General features: G+C 45.5%; 1 protein-coding gene across 1 annotated transcript in view; it reads left to right on the plus strand.

Moving 5' to 3' along the window:
• Window positions 1-16965, plus strand: part of LOC308246849 (GTPase IMAP family member 8-like) — a gene marked incomplete at both ends in the record, with an annotated part of 29753 nt that overhangs the window by 11590 nt on the left and 1198 nt on the right. The window contains 7 exon segments of the mRNA XM_080665182.1: window positions 4204-4550; window positions 4553-4863; window positions 8984-9029; window positions 10467-10477; window positions 10481-10577; window positions 13918-14447; window positions 14451-14532. Of these exon segments, the coding sequence (XP_080521308.1) occupies window positions 4204-4550; window positions 4553-4863; window positions 8984-9029; window positions 10467-10477; window positions 10481-10577; window positions 13918-14447; window positions 14451-14532 (1424 nt within the window).

Here is a 16965-nt window from a genome sequence, read left to right on the forward strand (position 1 = left end):
ATTGATTTTTTAAAGAGAGGAAGGGAGAGGGATAGAGAGTTAGAAACATCGATGAGAGAGAAACATCGATCAGCTGCTTCCTGCACACCCCCCACTGGGGATGTGCCCGCAACCAAGGTACATGCCCTTGACCGGAATCGAACCTGGGACCCTTCAGTCCGCAGGCTGATGCTCTCTCCACTGAGCCAAACCGGTTAGGGCAGATTATCTTTTTAAAAAATATTTTTACTGATTTCAGAGAGAGGAAGGGAGGGGGAGAGAGAGAAACATCAATGATGAGAGAGGATCATTGATTGGTTGCCTCCTGCATGCCCTCCACTGGGGACCGAGCCTGCAACCTGGCCATGTGCCCTGACTGGGAATTGAACCCTGACCTGGTTCATGGGTCAATGCTCAACCACTGAGCAACCCTGGTCAGGGATGTATTATTTTCAATACGAACAACTGTAAACCCACTTTGGCCCCACCCTGTACTATATGGCAGGCCCCATATTAGGGCCCAGGGACACAGAACAAGAGAGATTTGGTCTCTGCTCTCATGGAGTTTCATACTAGGGGCAGTGGAGAGAAAATTAGAAAGTAGACAATAAATAATATCGGATGGAAATAAAGGAGACTAAGGAGTTAGGGTAAAGGTTTCTTTATATAGCCGTGTGTCCAGGCAAGAAGCTGCTCTTAGAAGAGTCCCACAGTGATGGACTTAGGCTACAAAGAAGTCTAGTTCTCGGAGTAACAGCCCTGAGGTGTGGTTTTTAGGCTGAGGTGGGCTTTGCCTCTTGAGTCACCTAAGAGGGGTCCAGAGGGTTCTAGAGAAGAGCCCAGGCTTCTGTTTGTGGCCCAATAAGCGGTTCCTCACCCCCGACCATTTGCTTGTCCTTCCTGGTGGGGCTGCTTGAAGGAGGGCTGACACACGGCCTTCCCACCCTTCTCTGATCCTTTCCTTACAGTGAGGTTTCTCCCTCCAGCAGGCCACTGGCAGTGCCCTCTCTCTCTCTCTCTCACAGGTTTGTGATGATTTCATTAAAAGAGGATTCACCAAAACCAATATTTTAGTGTCTTTTTGTTTGGGGCCACAAAGCGTTTACACTCCAAGCTTTATCCTATATAATAAAGAGGTAATATGCAAATTGACCCTCACACCCTCACACAAGATGGCCGCCCCCTTGTGGTCAAAGATGGCCACCACGAGAGGGTAGTTGTGGGTGATCAGGCCAGCAAGGGAGGGCAGTTGGGGGCGACCAGGCCTGCAGGGGACGGCAGTTAGGGGTGACCAGGCTGGCAGGGGAGGGCAGTTGGGGCTGACCGGGATAGCAGGGGAGGGCAGTTGGGGCTGACCGGGATAGCAGGGGAGGGCAGTTGGGGGTTACCGGGCCAGCAGGGGCGGGCATTTGGGGGGCAATCAGGCCAGCAGGGGAGCAGTTAGGTGTAAATCAGGCTGGCAGGGGAGTGGTTAGGGGGTGATCAGGCTGGCAGGCAGGCGAGTGGTTGGGAGCCAGCAGTCCCAGATTGTGAGAAGAATGTCGAACATCCCCCGAGGGGTCCCAGATTGGAGAAGGTGCAGGTTGGGCTGAGGGACACCCTCCCTCTCCCCAGTGCACAAATTTCATGCACTGGGCCTCTAGTATCTTAATAAAATTAGGGAGGGATGAGAGGCTAGGGTATTCCTAGGTGTTTGACAATGGCATAGATTACTTTTTAACATGTTCCTGCTCTATTAGATAAAACTATTTTCATAAATAATAATGAAATGAAATGATTACATTTTATCTTTGCCTTTACTGAACAAAAATAGTCCAATTGGTAATTGGTCTTCCTTTTAACAGTTTAACATTTTTTTTAGTCTTTCTTAATATATTATTCTTTTTTTTCAATTACAGTTTACATTCAATATGATTATTATTATTACACTAGAGGCCCAATGCATGAAATTTGTACACCGTGGGGGGGGTGTATATGTCTCTCAACCTGGCCTGCACCCTCTCTAATCTGGGACCCCTCGAGGGATGTCCGACTGCCCGTTTAGGCCCAACCCCTAAACAGGCAGTTGGACATCCCTCTCACAATCCAGGACTGCTGGCTCCCAACTGTTCGCCTGCCTGCCTGCTTGATTGTCCCTAACCACTTCTGCCTGCCAGCCTGATCACCCCCTAACCACATCCCCGCCAGCCTGATTGATGCCTAACTGCTCCCCTGCTGGCCCAATTGCCCCTAACTGCCCTTCCCTGTTGGCCTGGTCCCCCCCAACTGCCCTCTCCAGGTCTGGTCCCCGCAACTGCCCTCCCCTGATGGCAGCTGCAATTCCAACATCACATTTAAGTTCCATGCAAAAAGAAGGGGGAGAGTGATAATAGGAGCCCTCTGCTGGAGTCTGCCCCTGTCATCAAGAAAACAATAACATTTTCAGCCCTGGCTGGGTAGCTCTGTTGGTTAGAGCATAGTCTCTGTACACCAAGGTTGTGGGTTTGATCTCCCGTCAGGATACATACAAGAAGCAACCAATAAATTCATAAATAAGTGGAACAACAAATCAATGTTTCTCTCTCTCAAATCAATAATAATAATAATAGTAATAAAGAACATTGCATTTTCAGAAGGCCCAAGCAAATGTTCCCTCAATTGTCACCAACTAGATCTGGGTCACATAGACACCCCTATTTGGAAGGTTGGCTGAGAGACTGAGTGTATTAGTTTCTTATTGCTGCTGTAACACAATGTGACAAACTTAGTCACTAACCGCCCCCGCCCCCAACACAAATTTATTATTTTAGAGTTCTGGGGGTTGGACATCTTAAAATCAAGGCATTGAGCAGGATTGTGATCCTTCTGGGGCCTCTGTGGGAGAATCTGTTTCCTGGCCTTTCCCAGCTTGTAGAGTTGGCCTCTGTCATCAAAGCCAGCAGGGTAGCATTTTCAAATCTCACTCTCTGATCCTCCCAGCTCTGTTTTCACATCTTTTTCTCACTGTGACTCTCCTGTCTCCTTCTTATAAGGGCCACTTATAATGTGCTTACACTGGGCCCACCTGGATGATCCAAGATTCTCTCTCGGTAACCAGACAACCAATGGGTCCAGGCTGCCAATTAAGCAGAGACAGGGTTGAATCATATATGAGCAGTTATTCCAATAATGCTGGCAGTATGGGAGAGCAGCAGGTCACCCACAAAAATCTGCTCTACTCCTCCCCATAAGCCAGCTGCATATACTGGGTAGAAGGACAAAGATTACATAGGAAAGTAGGAATTACAGGCCTGGGAAAGCAGGCAACATATAATGGTTACAGGTTACAGGGAATGTGGGCTGGGGTGGGGTGTTGCAGAGGGTGGGTGCCTCCAGGACCAGATTGTCTTAGCAACATGGTTGTTAATCTAGGCAGTTCTCTGAAAAGGAGGGTGGACTGCATTCTGATGTTAGCTCCCAGGTCCCAGGGTGTACAACTCGCAGCGAGGTTAGAATGTGCTTTCTCTAATCAGAACAGAACAATCTCGATTAAAAGAGCATGGTTAATATTTCTAATAATTATAGCTAATTCCCAATATTCTATTTCTACCCCTAACATCTGCACTTGAAGATCCCAATTACATTGGCAAAGTCCCGTTTACCACGAAAGGTAATGAAGTCACAGATTCTGGGATTAGTACATCAACACATGGGGCGGGGGGCAGGCATTATTCTCTCTGTCACAAAGAGTGTCCAGTTTCTCCCAGCATGTAAGTGGGTAATGTGTGTAAAGAAGGGGCTTGTCAGTTTAGCCCATCTACAGTGTTTGATATTTTATCAACATGGATTTATTTCACAAACAAGCATGCAGTGAAGATCCTAGTAAACATGATTCCTTGTTCCAGTCTAGTCTGTGTCTAGCACTTCAGTAGCCTAAATCCTCAGGTGGAAAATTTGAGTCAAAGAGAACACACTGCTATGGCTGGTGTGGCTCAGTTGGTTGGGCATCGTCCCATGCACCAAAATGTTGCTGGTTCAATTCCCAGTCAGGGCACATGCCTGGGTTGCAAACTCGATACCCAATAGGGGGCGTGTAGGAGGCAGCTGATCGACGTTTCCCTTTCACATCAGTGTTTCTCTCTCTCTCCCTCTCTCTCTAAAAATCAATAAAAATCTTTAAAAAAAGAAAGAACACACTTTCTTGCTGTTCCTCTGTTTACTCTGCATGTGAGTTGAACCTTGATGTGTTGCTCTTTGTTCCAGCAGGACCAACAGGAGCCGGTGTCAGGAAGATGCTGTGGCGCAGGGCTGCTCCCAGGGGCCACTGAGGCTTCTCCTCTTAGGGAAGCATGGGGCAGGAAAAAGTGCCACAGGAAACACTATTCTGGGCAAAAAGGTGTTCCTGTCCAGATTCAGTGAGCAGATGGTGACTGAAACGTGCCAGAGAGAGAGTGGGACCGTGAGAGGGAAGGAGGTTGTGGTCATCGACACCCCCAACCTTTTCTCCTCAACAGCTTGTGCCAAAGACAAGCAACGAAACACTGAACACTGCTTAAAGCTTTCTGCCCCCAGCCTGCATGCCCTGCTTCTGGTGATCCCCATCGGCAACTGTCACCTGAGGACAAAGAGACAATCGAGGGCATCAAGGGGGTGTTTGGAGAGGAAGCCAGTAGGTACATTATTATCATCTTCACTCGCAAGGATGATTTGGGTGATGACTCCATGCAAGATTACCTTCCTTACGACACATTGCTTGGACGGTTGGTTGAACACTGTGGAAGCCGCTACTGCACGTTCAACAACAAGGCAGGTGAGGCTGAGCGGGACAGCCAGGTGGGAGAGCTCCTCCGCATGGTCAAGCTTTTGGTGGATAAGAATGGAGAACCCTATGCCATGAATTTCAACAATGAAGGCAATGGATTCCAGGTGAGAATTCTCGTTAAGGTCTCCAAGGATCTGTGTGTTGTTAGAGAGAGTGGGATGAAGATGGGCAGAGACATGTGAAAAGGTTCATAGGCCTTGTTTAAGGGGATATTTATTCATAATCTGGAAAGATGAGGCAACAGATGGTAGGTTACTTTGGATATTAACCTTTGGACTTTATTGGTAAATTAATGGATACATTTATGTCCTTGCCTGAGTTTCCCTTTCATAGTCTTGGACACAAATGACTCATTAGACCCCCTTGGCTTCAATAAAACCATCCTCTTCTTTCTCTCCCCCTGCCCCTCACCCCATCCTTCCTGGCCACTGGGGATTGCTGAGTCCTCCTCAAATGAGCTCTAAAAGTTGGCATCTACAGGGCTTGGTTCTAGCCTGTCCTCAATTCTCTACACTCTCCCTTGGGTGATCCCACATTTTACAGATTTGAGCTCCATCTATTTCTAACAGTTTCCAGATTAGTAGCCCTAGCCAGGTCTCTCCTCTGAGTTCTGCCTCCTTTATCCAATTGCTACTTGACATCTCCACTGGGCTCTCTTATAGGACCCTAGACTTAACATGTCCAAACTTTCAGTTTTCCTTCTTAAATCTGTACGATTTCTGTTTTCCTCTCAACTTGGTAAATGGTTGTGCTGCCTACTACGCTCTTCAAACCCAAACCCAGGAGTCAGCTTTGATACCACAGCTAGCATCTGCTGCCCAAGAAATCCTCGAGTCTGTGATCATGCACCTGGCACCCACCTGCTTCTCTCCACTCCACAACCAGCATCGGGTACAAGACAGCCTCTTCTCTTGCCTGCACTGTTTTACAAATAATCTACTAACAACTTTCCCCTCATTCATTCTTGGGCCTTATACCCCCACCCATTTTACACACAACAGCCAGAGTGACATTTTATTTACTTTTTTTAAACTTGAATGAAGTATGTATTTGGAACTAAGGAATGCAAGCTTTTGCCTCTGAGGAGCTTATGCTTCAACTAGAGTGACTTATGCATAAGAAACAAAGTAATCATTGATTCAGTGTAACTAAGCGAATGTTGGTATAGTGCAGTGGTTGGCAAACTGTGGCTTGCGAGCCACATGCGGCTCTTTGGCCCCTTGAGTTTTTAGCAAAGGCCAGCTTAGGAGTACCCTAATTAAGTTAATAACAATGTACCTACCTATATAGTTTAAGTTTAAAAAATTTGGCCCAGTGCACGAAATTCATGCAGGGGGGTGTGGGTGTCCCTCAGTCCAGCCTGCACCCTCTCCAATCTGGGACCCCTCAGGGGATGTCCGACTGCCGAACATCCCTCTCACAGTCAAATATCCCTCTCGCAATCCGGGACAGCTGTATTCTAAACTGCTCACCTGCCTGCCTGCCTGATTGCCCTTAACCACTCTGCCTGCTTGCCTGCTCACCTCCAACTGCCCACCCCCGCCCGCCACTGGCCTTCTTGCCCTCAACTGCCCCCCCTGCTGGCCTGCTCGCCTCCAACTGCCCCCGCCCCCCACACATGCCTGATCACCGTCAACTGCCCTCCCCTCCTGGCCTGATTGCCCCTAATCACCTCTGCCTCGGCCAGCCACTATGGCTTTGTCCAGAATGTCTCCCGGTCTAATTAGCATATTATCCTCTTATTAGTATAAATAGAGGCCTGATACACGGGTGGGGGCCAGCTGGTCTGCCCTGAAGGGGGTCCTGGATCAGGGTGGGGGTCCCCTTACAGGGTAGGGCCGGCTTGGGCGAGGGGCCTGGGGCGGTTTGCAGGCTGGCCACGCCTCCATCAGGGTATGGGAGTCTCTGCTGGGGGGATGGCCGGCCTGGGCAAGGGACTGAGGGCCGTTTGGAGGTGGTTTGCAGGCTGGCCAAGCCCCCAGCTTTGTCCGGAAGGCCTCCGGAAGGTGTCCCGGTCTAATTAGCATATTACTCGTTTATTAGTATAGGAGAACGTAAAGCAAACAAAAATTCAGCATGGGGGCCATTGGGTTCGAGAGGATCTTCTTAGAGCTGATGGCCATGTGAGAGAAGCCAGTACTTACTGAGTAACTACTAAATTCCAGACACATACATGAACTGATTTAGTCTTCACAGCAACTCTATGCATAGATGTTCTACAGATGAGGACCCTGAGGCTCACGAGTTCCGAATAATATGTATCTCAGGGACTGTTGTGAGGAGTAAATGAAATGCTTACAAAGTAATTTGCAAATACTTGAAACTGGATAAATGTTCAATAATTATAAGCTGCTATTATTCTGATTGTTGTTAATATTATAAAAGTGTATGAGGTCCAAATAAATTATGGAGACATTAAGGATTTAATAATCCAGCCCAGCCGGTGTTGTTCATGAACCAGGAGGTCACTGGTTCGATTCCCAGTCAGGGCACATGCCCGGATTGCAGGCTTGATCCCCAGTAGGGGGTGTGCAGGAGGCAGCCAATCGATGTTTCCTTCTCATCGATGTTTCTATCTCTTTATCCCTCTCCCTTCCTCCTTCTAAAATCAATAAAAAATATTTTAAAAAAGGATTTAATAATCAGAGATGGAGCGAAGATTCCCACTTTTTGGACTCTAGCACCAAGACATAAAAATATATACAGGTGTATGGACAAGGACCTTTATCACTGAATATTTTGAAATAATAAAACCAGAAATAGCCTGTAGGTCTATCAATAAAGGAAGGATTGCATTAGTTTAAATGGTTGCATATGGAACTAATTGCATCTACTTGTGTAGATGTGCAGACATGTTAATTATTAAGCTGATTGCAGAACAAAAGAGCCTAACAAGTCTCTCTGTGTGTTCATATATGCTTGTATGTATTTGTATAAAGATAGGACAACCTAGAAGGACATACAAGTTAACAACTTACTTTTCTAGTGGATTGGAGATGGAAAAAATTATTAAATTTTAGATCATACACATTTGCATGGTAACAATCCTTTGGATTAAAACAAACAAACATGCAAGAATTTGAGCTGGGCTGTGGAAGGTGGAAAAAGTCTGATAACCAGAGAGGAATGAGAGGATCCCAGGGAGAGATGACTGATGGTATCAGTGGTTTTGGGTAAGGCCAGGTGAGAAAGCAGGAAACTTGGCTGGCATGGAGACTTAACAAAGACAAGGTTAAAATAAAGTACAGGAAGCTTCTAGGAATAGCAGATTCATCAAGATTGTATGTCATTGTTTTCACCTTTTTTTGTTGTTGTTGTTGATCCTCACCCGAGAATACTTTTTTCATTGATTATTAGAGAGAGGAAGGGTGGGGTGGGGGAGAGAGAGAGATAAAGAGAACATCGATGTGAGAGAGACATCAATTAGTTGCGTCCTGCACACACTCCAACTGGACCAGGGATTGTGAACCTGCAACCCAGATATGTGTCCTTGACTGGGAATTGAACCTTGACCCTTCGGTGCATGGGCCAATACTCTAACCACTGAGCACACTGGCTAGGGTGTTTTCAACTTCTTTTATGATTCCATGACAATTTATGTTTGGGGAATCACATAAGACTTCACCGGGCAGGTGAAGGGGACATCCTCTGTCATCATCTCTATTTGCCCACCTGGATGGGGAAGCTTCCAAATTTTATTGGATTCATGTTAGAAGAAGCTTCATTTCTACCCTGGGGGATCCAGTGAGGGCAGGAGCCTGGTTCCCAATGTCCTCGCTTTGTCTTGTCTCATCACAGACGTTATTGAGCTAATTTTTTTCTTGAGGGAGCCCAGAAGTTCTCCTTAAGTCTCTGGATTTTCTCCAGGAATAGCAGAAACCCTGGGAGCCTTTGGAAGGAATTACTGTTAGGAACTGTGGAGAAGTGAACTTAGAGCTTCAGGAACAATGCCTTGCAGATGGCTTTCGTGGGGCTGCTTTGAGAGCGAGACCCATCTTGCGTCTGGGAAACCTGTTGAGGCGGCAGCAGCAGTAGGATCTCAAGACTGACTGTCATTATGGACAAGTCTATAATGACCAGGAAGGACCACAACCATGGCCTTGATTTGACCACATCCTAATCATCCAGTTATTCTGAATTATACACTTGTGTCTCCATTTGTTTACTTTGTGAAAAGAAGAAAGTTTAGATCTGTGTACATCATTTCCCCCCTCTATTTTCTAGGACTGTGTGAAAGAAGCTACCACTCAGGAGGGGGACGATCCACATGGTAAGGTGATCCTTAAAAGAATGTGAAGCTCATATAGACATTCCTTTGAGTGTGTTATGCATCAAAGTGATAAGTCAGAGCAAAAATGTACCCTGGAGACCTAGCTCATGACAACCTGTTCTTAGGGAACTCTTAACCCTTTGAGAAGGTGTAGCACCAGCAAAGGTCCTGTACCTGGTGTGGGTGTCCCTGACCTCTGCAATGTTACAAAGCTGGGCTTGACTGCTGTACCGAGTTGGCCTCTCCTTCCTGGCCCTAGATCTAGCACCACCCAATTTTTGACTCCTCCTAGGAAAGCAGAAATCCCTCCTTCATAGATAGCACTCACTTGCAGAATTCAGTGATGCAGCTCAGTATCCTTGTATTGATTGCCATTAGTGATGTATACTATACTCTGCACATACCAGTACATCCAGAGCTACCTCATTCTGTGTAGTAGATGCAATTTGGTCTGTAGGATGGGCATATATAACTAATTTAACCATCTCTTCATTGATATACTTTCCAGTTATTTCTGGGCTAGCTCTGTGAAAGAACTGAATATTCACAACAAAAAACCCCCAAACACACACACACACACACACACACACACACACACACACACCACACACACACACACACACAAAAACACAAACACACATAAAGAAAGAAAGAAAGAAAGAAAGGAAAAAAGAAAAAAGAACTGGATATTCAGCACTAAATACAATAGATGAGCTCTCTGTCCCCCCCAAATAATAATTAAAATGAAAATTTTAATAATGATAATTGCAGTTGACATGTGCTGAAAAATTACATGTAATATATATTAATCATTCAATCCTCATAGTATATAATATATAATCCTTGTACCAACCTTATAAAGAAGATATTATCATCATCCTCATTTTATAGATGAATGAACTTAGCCACAGATATGTAACGACAGGCAGCAGTAGGGATTTAAAATTCTGTCGATGCCCTGCAGCCAAGACCCCCAGGGACATACCTGTCTATGAATAAAACTGGGTTTATTGTCTGTGGCCGTGTGGGAGTAGCACATGATGAGGAACCAAGGGGTATTTCAGAATGCGGTGTTGAAAAGGACTTCAAAAAAATGTTTTAATTGATTTTTAGAGAGAGAAAAGGAGAGGGAGAGAGAAACATCAATGATGAGAGAGAAACATTGATGAGCTGCCTCCTGCATGCCCCCTACTGGGGATCAAAACTGAAACCTGGGCATGTGCCCTGACTGGGAATCGAACCAGTGACCTCTTGGTGCATGGATGATGCTCAACCAACTGAGCCACACAGGCAGGTAGAAAGGACTTTTTATAGGATGTAGGCTAGTGAGAGGTGCTCTTGGGGAAAGTAGTAATTTTCTGAAGGCAACTTTCCAAGGATGTGTAGTCACTGCATTTCAGCTGCTTTCTTTAAATGCCACATTTACTCCCCTCCCAGATTTGTCATGCTGAAATGGAGTGGCAGTCCACCTGGACAGCGCCCTGGATAACAGAGCCCCAGTGACTATCCCTGGAGATGCTGACTCTGCCATTTGCTCAGCACATAGGTGTGGTGTTGACCTTGGATCACAGGAAAAGTGGGAACAGGGCATGTGTGGAGAGAGAGTTTTGTAGCTCAGGTTTTTACAGCAATTTATTGAGGTATAATTTACATAGAGTAAATACAACTCAATGACTTTTACACATCTACACATATGCGACCACCATCAAGATTCTAGATAAAGATATGGCACATTTTCAGCTCCTTACAAGTTCTCACTGCCCCTCCCCTAAGAGACTTTTACCAACATCAGTTAACCTTGTCTGTTCTTGAACTTTATATAACGTACTCATATTGCATGTAATTTTGTGTTTGGCTTCTTTTATATTTTTTTATTATTTTAAAAAAATAAATCTTTATTGTTCAGATTAATACAGATGTTCCTCTTTTTTTTCCCCCATAGCTCCCCTCCACTTGATCCCCCACCCCACCCCATGCCCTTACCCCGCCGCCACTATCTTTATCCATAGGTATAAGATTTTTGTCCAATCTCTTCCTGCACCCCTCACACCCCCTTCCCCCCTGAGAATTGTCAGTCCACTCCCTTTCTATGTCCCTGATTCTATTATATTCACCAGCCCATTTTGTTCTTCAGATTTTTTATTCACTTGATTTTTAGATTCACTTGTTGGTAGGTATGTATTTGATGTCATTTTGTTGTTCATAATTTTTATCTTTACCTTTTTCTTCTTCTTCTTCTTCTTAAAGAATACCCTTCAGCATTTCATGTAATCTTGGTTTGGTGGTGATGAACTCCTTTAGCTTTTTCTTGTCTGTGAAGCTCTTTATCTGACCTTCAACTCTGAATGATAGCTTTGCTGGGTAGAGTAATCTTGGTTGTAGATTCTTGCTGTTCATTACTTTGAATATTTCTTGCCACTCCCTTCAGCCTGCATAGTTTCCGCCGAGAAATCAGCTGACAGTCATATGGGTACTCCCTTGTAGGTAACTAACCGTTTTTCTCTTGCTGCTTTCAAGATTCTCTCTTTGTCTTTTGCCCTTGGCATTTTAATTATGATGTGTCTTGGTGTGGTCCTCTTTGGATTCCTCTTGTATGGGGTTCTGTGCACTTCCTGAACTTGTAAGTCTATTTCTTTCACCAGGTAGGGAAAGTTTTCTGTCGTTATTTCTTCTAATAGGTTTTCAATATTTTGCTCTTTCTCTTCTTCTGGCACCCCAAAAATTCGGATGTTGGTACGCTTAAAGTTGTCCCAGAGGTTCCTTACACTATCTTCATATTTTTGGATTCTTTTTTCTTTTTGTTTTTCTGGTTGGGTGTTTTTTGTTTCCTCATATTTCAGATCTTTGGTTTGATTCTTGGGGTACGTTGATCTACAGTTGAGTTTCTGTATAGTCTTTATTTTAGACAGTGTATGCTTAATTTCTGACTGGTCCTTTTCCATTTATTTGGCATTCTCATTAAGATCCTTAAAGGTCTCACTAAGTTCCTCAGCGGTTTTTAGAAGATTCTTGAGTAACCTTATAAATGTGGTTCTGAACTCTATGTCGTCCAGTAGTTTGCTTTCCTCCATTTCTTTCATTTGTGACATGTTTCTTTGTCTCCGCATTTTGCTGCTTCCCTGTGTTGATGGAGTGGCTTTGTGTGGTAGGTGACCTATAGGGGCCAGTAGCTCAGCCTCCCCAATCACCTGAGGTGGATGCTCTTGGTACACCCCTTTGTGGGCTGAGTGCAAAGTCTTGGTGTAGTTAAGCCTTGAATGCTGTTGGTACACTGGGAGGAATTGACCTCCAGGCCAATTGGCTGTGAGGACCCGCTGTGTCTATAATGGAAGAACTGCTGCACTGGAGACACGCTTATGGTGCAGGACTTGTTTCAGTGGGGCTTTTGTGCTCACTGAGTCTGCCTCTTGAATGTGTCACTTATGGATGTGAGGAGTTGAAATCTGATGTCTCACACTGACCACTGGGTACACTGGCTTCTGGATCTCCAATGGGGTGCAGGTCAGCTACTGTCTGAGGCCACCCAGCAGGAGCTACAGCTAGAACTACAGTTTTTCTCCTCTTTGCTTGGGGTTTGGAGGTTTTGGAGCTGTCTGACCCGGGCTGCAAGTTTGCTAGGTTAAGCTGTGATAGGGCAGGTCATTCATATGCTAAAGCCGCTGCTTGGAGCTTGGGTGGGTTTGTAGGTTGTGCAGGGCGGAGTCTCAGGGCGTCACTAGGCGAGGGCGTGGCAAACAGTGATGGCTGCCAGTAAGCCGGCTCTGCGTCTCCAACCACGTCCCTGCGTCCGGTGCCCCAGCGCAGTAAACAATTATTCCTGCGTGCAGTTCTGCAAGCAAGCTCCCCTCACTTTCCGACCTGATGGCTGACAGTCCAGCTTCTCCCCATAGGAGTTTGGGTCCCCCCCGTCTCCCCAGAAACTGGAGTTCGGAGTAATCAGGAGCTTGTCTCCCTTTGGGTTGAAAAAAGCAGCACTCCCAGTCGCACCGCCTCCAGCCCGATTCTCGCGCCTCCGTACCTCAGCTTTTCAGCGCTTGTGCATGTCTCAATGCTCTTTTCTCTTTCCTTCTAGTTGTAGAACTTCCACTCAGCCAGCTTTCCCGTGGTTCTGGGTGATAGACGTTTTGTCTTTTAGTTGTAGTTTTGAAATTGTTGTGCGAGTGTTTGGCTTCTTTTAATTAGTATGTTTTGGAGATCTAGCCATGTTGCATATCAGTAGTTCATTCGTTTCGTTTCTTTTCTTTTTTAATTGCTGAGTTGTATTCTATTTTATGAATATACCACTCAGAGTTGTTTTATTATTATTATTTTAAAGAGCAGTTTATTGATTTTTAGAGGGAGAGAAAGGGGGAGAGAGAGAAACATCGATGTGAGAGCAATGCATCCATCGGCGGCCTCCTCTATGCCCCCTACTGGGGATTGAGCCTGAAATCCGGGCATGTGCCCTTGACCTGAAATTGAATGAGCAACCTCTGGTGCACGGGATGACACCCAACCAACTGAGCCACACTGGACAGGGCCACTCACGATTATTTTAAACTCAGATTCTCCCTGGTCCTGCCTTAGCCCCTGGACTTCATGTCCCAGTACTTACCTTTGGTAGCAAAATGAGAGGAATGCTAAGGACCAAGGCCAGTGAAAGCCAAGTTTAACATTTTCATGTTCCTGGGCAATCTCAAGCCCGTGACATCCCTCTTCATTTGTTCATGGCCCTTTTTGTGGCTCTTACTTTAATGGGTAGCTTCTGGCCAGGACTAGAGTTCTATTGCGTCAGAGCACTGATGCCATTTTCTATAAAAACTGACAAGGAAGAGAAGCGATCAAACTTGTCGCTGTCTTTGTGTCCAACTATAAGAAGAGACTTGGAATCTGTCCTTTTGTCCTCTAGGGGAGCAGCTGCTGGCCACAGGATCTGAGCCGAACCCTGGGATGTCAGAACTAAAGGTCCTGCTCGTGGGGAAGCGTGGCGTTGGAAAAAGTACAGTCGGAAACAGCCTTCTGGGGAAGCGAGTCTTTGAGACCAAATTCAGTGACCACTCAGTAACCAAGACGTTTAAGTCTGAGAGCAGAATCTGGAGAGGGATTAAAATTTTGATCATTGATGGTCCAGACTTATTATCTTTAAATGACTTTAAATCAGACCTTCGGGAACATGCCCCTCAGGGCCCCCATGCCTTCCTGCTGGTGATCCCACTGGGCTCCTTCACTGAGAAATATGAGGTGGTTCTGAACACCATCCAAAAAAGTTTTGAAGACGAATTAGCTAAGTATATGATTGTGTTCCTCACAAGGAAAGAAGATCTAGAGGACCAGAAAGTAGACACGTTTTTAACCAGCAATGTAGCCCTCTGTGAGCTTGTCGAGAAATGTGAAAACCGATACAGCATCTCCAACTATAGAGCAACAGAAAAAGAGGAATAATTCCAGGTGGATGAACTCCTGCAAAAAATTGTGAAAATGGTGCAACAGAATGGAGATAAGCCTTGCAAGTTCAAAAAGGAAGGTAAGAAAACATGTTATATATGCTTTAAAAAAGCAGATATAGGCTATATAGGAACTTTTTATTTTCTGAAGGGCATAGAGAAGATAAAAAGGACAGGTCCACTCTACAGACTAACTCTTCTCTTTCTCCTTTCTCTAACTTAACTAAACTTAGTTGCCTTTCCTTGCATACTGTGCTGACCTGGTCTTTAATCCTTTCATGAGCCAGGTCTCATCTCTCCAACTGGATGGTGAGGGCCTTGAAGGAAGGAGTTGACCTTTTCCAGCCTCTTGTTTTCGGTACAGTTTCCAACCACTGTTGCCCAGGGCTCAGCACTCAGGGTTGGTGATGAGATAGCTCTTGACCACAGGTTTACTTTCTCTTTCTTTGTCTTAAGCTCAGCACACACACACACTCTCTCTCTCTCTCTCTCTCTCTCTCTCTCTCTCCCTTTCTTTAAAAAAAAAAAAGTGTTTTTTGTTTTTTTTTTAAATTTCAGAGAGAGGAAGGGAAAGGGAGAGAGAGATAGAAACATCAATGGTGAGAGAGAGTCATCGATTGACTGCCTCCTGCATGCCCCTTACTGGGGATTGAGCCTTCAATCCAGGCATGTGCCTTGATCAGGAATAGAACTGTGACCTCCTGGTTCATGGGTTGATGCTCAACCACTGAGTCACACCAGCCAGGCTCTCTCGCTCCCTTTCTTGACTTTGTTTACTCTCTTGCTTCTTTACTCTTCTCTCTATTGGAGAGGGGAGGCCATTTGATGGAACAAGATCTGGGAGCCTGAATGCTCATGATGGGTAGGCCCCAAATGGCTATAGATGGGATTTATTTATTAGCCTAGCCACACAGCCCTATCTACTGCTGAAACAGAAGTTCCCATCCACTAAGTGCTATGCATTTTATTGACCTGAGCTGAGATCCTTCCAGCCCAGCTTAACTCATCCCATTCTCTTGTGCTTCAAATGTGCTCACCTGGGAAGAACATCAGATCTAAAGGAGCATATCTGTTCATTGAGCCATTTCTTATTCCTCATGGAGGGCCAGGTGTTGGGGAGCTTCCTAAAGAATACAGCCCTAGCTGGTTTGGCTCAGTGGATAAAGTGTCGGTATGAGGACTGAAGGGTCCGGGTTCAATTCTGGTCAAGGGCACATGCCTGGGTTGTGGGCTCGATCCCCAGTAGGGTGCGTGCAGAAGGCAGCTGATCAATGATTCTCTCTCATCATTGATGTTTCTATCTCTCTCTGCCTCTCCCTTTCTCTCTGAAATCAATAAAAATATCCTATATAATAAAGAGGTAATATGCAAATGGTCATTACACCATGACGCATAACAACCAACAGCAGGAGGGCAGGGCAGCAAGCTATGTGCAGCGGAGAGCTACGAGCAGCCAGCTGAGGCAAGCGGCAGTGAACTACTCTTGCACGGATTTGTGCACAGGGCTGCTAGTATATATATAAAAAAGAAGTACAGACATGTAGGAATGTCAGGAGAGGCTGTGTGGAGGGAGCCCAATTTGAAATGGGCTTTGGAGAATGGGTTGAGTTTGGATGGCTAAGCAGAAACTTGGAAGACATTCCAGAGAGAGTACACTAGCAATCTGAAGCGAAGGGGTAGGACTAAGCATGCCACATGTGAGGGAACATCAGGGAGTGGTTTTGAGGGATATGGAGGAGTCACACCTCTAGATAAAGTGGGATTGGGAGTTTACAGAGGCCCTTGAGAACCACACCCCCTGAGGGTATGGAAGTAGGATTGAAATACATGACAGATATGGGGTTGTTGGGAGACTTTATTCATCCTGTAAGCATAAGTTTGTGGCTTTGGAATAAGCAATTCAATAATTTCCCCTGGTAGGGAGAGCACAGGGTGGGCTTTCCTTTCTCCTTGTTTTGAGGTGGATATTTGTAATTTGGGGAAAAGGTCATGATTGAGGAAAAGTGTGAAGCTACCTGAATGGAAGAGAGAGATCACGGTACAAGTGCAAAATCATAAAGAAACCCCCAGTAATACACATCTCATTATTCCTGTAATTCCATCTGTTGGGAAATTTATTCTCCATCACTGATACCACATAACAGTATTAGTGGGTGCTCATTATTATAACCACGAGGTCCCTTTTTTTGTTATTGTTACTCCTCACCAAGGAAATTTTCCATTGATTTTCAGAGAGAGTGGAAGCGGGGGCGGGGGGGGGGGGGGCGGGGAGGAGGAGAGAGAAACATCAATGTGAGAGAGACACACTGATTGATTGCCTCCCACATGCACTCCACCTGGGGCATGGATTGACTTGCAACCTAGGTACATGCCCTTGACTGGAAATCAAACCCGAGACCCTTTGTTGTGCAGGCCAATGCTCTAACCACTGAAAGACACAGGCCAGGGCACCATGAGATGCCTTTTGACATCAGTGAAAGACACAGTTAAATTGAATGTGGTTGTAATGAGAA

The sequence above is a fragment of the Plecotus auritus genome (assembly GCF_963455305.1).
Source record: "Plecotus auritus genome assembly, chromosome: 4".
NCBI classification, from domain to species: Eukaryota; Metazoa; Chordata; class Mammalia; order Chiroptera; family Vespertilionidae; genus Plecotus; species Plecotus auritus.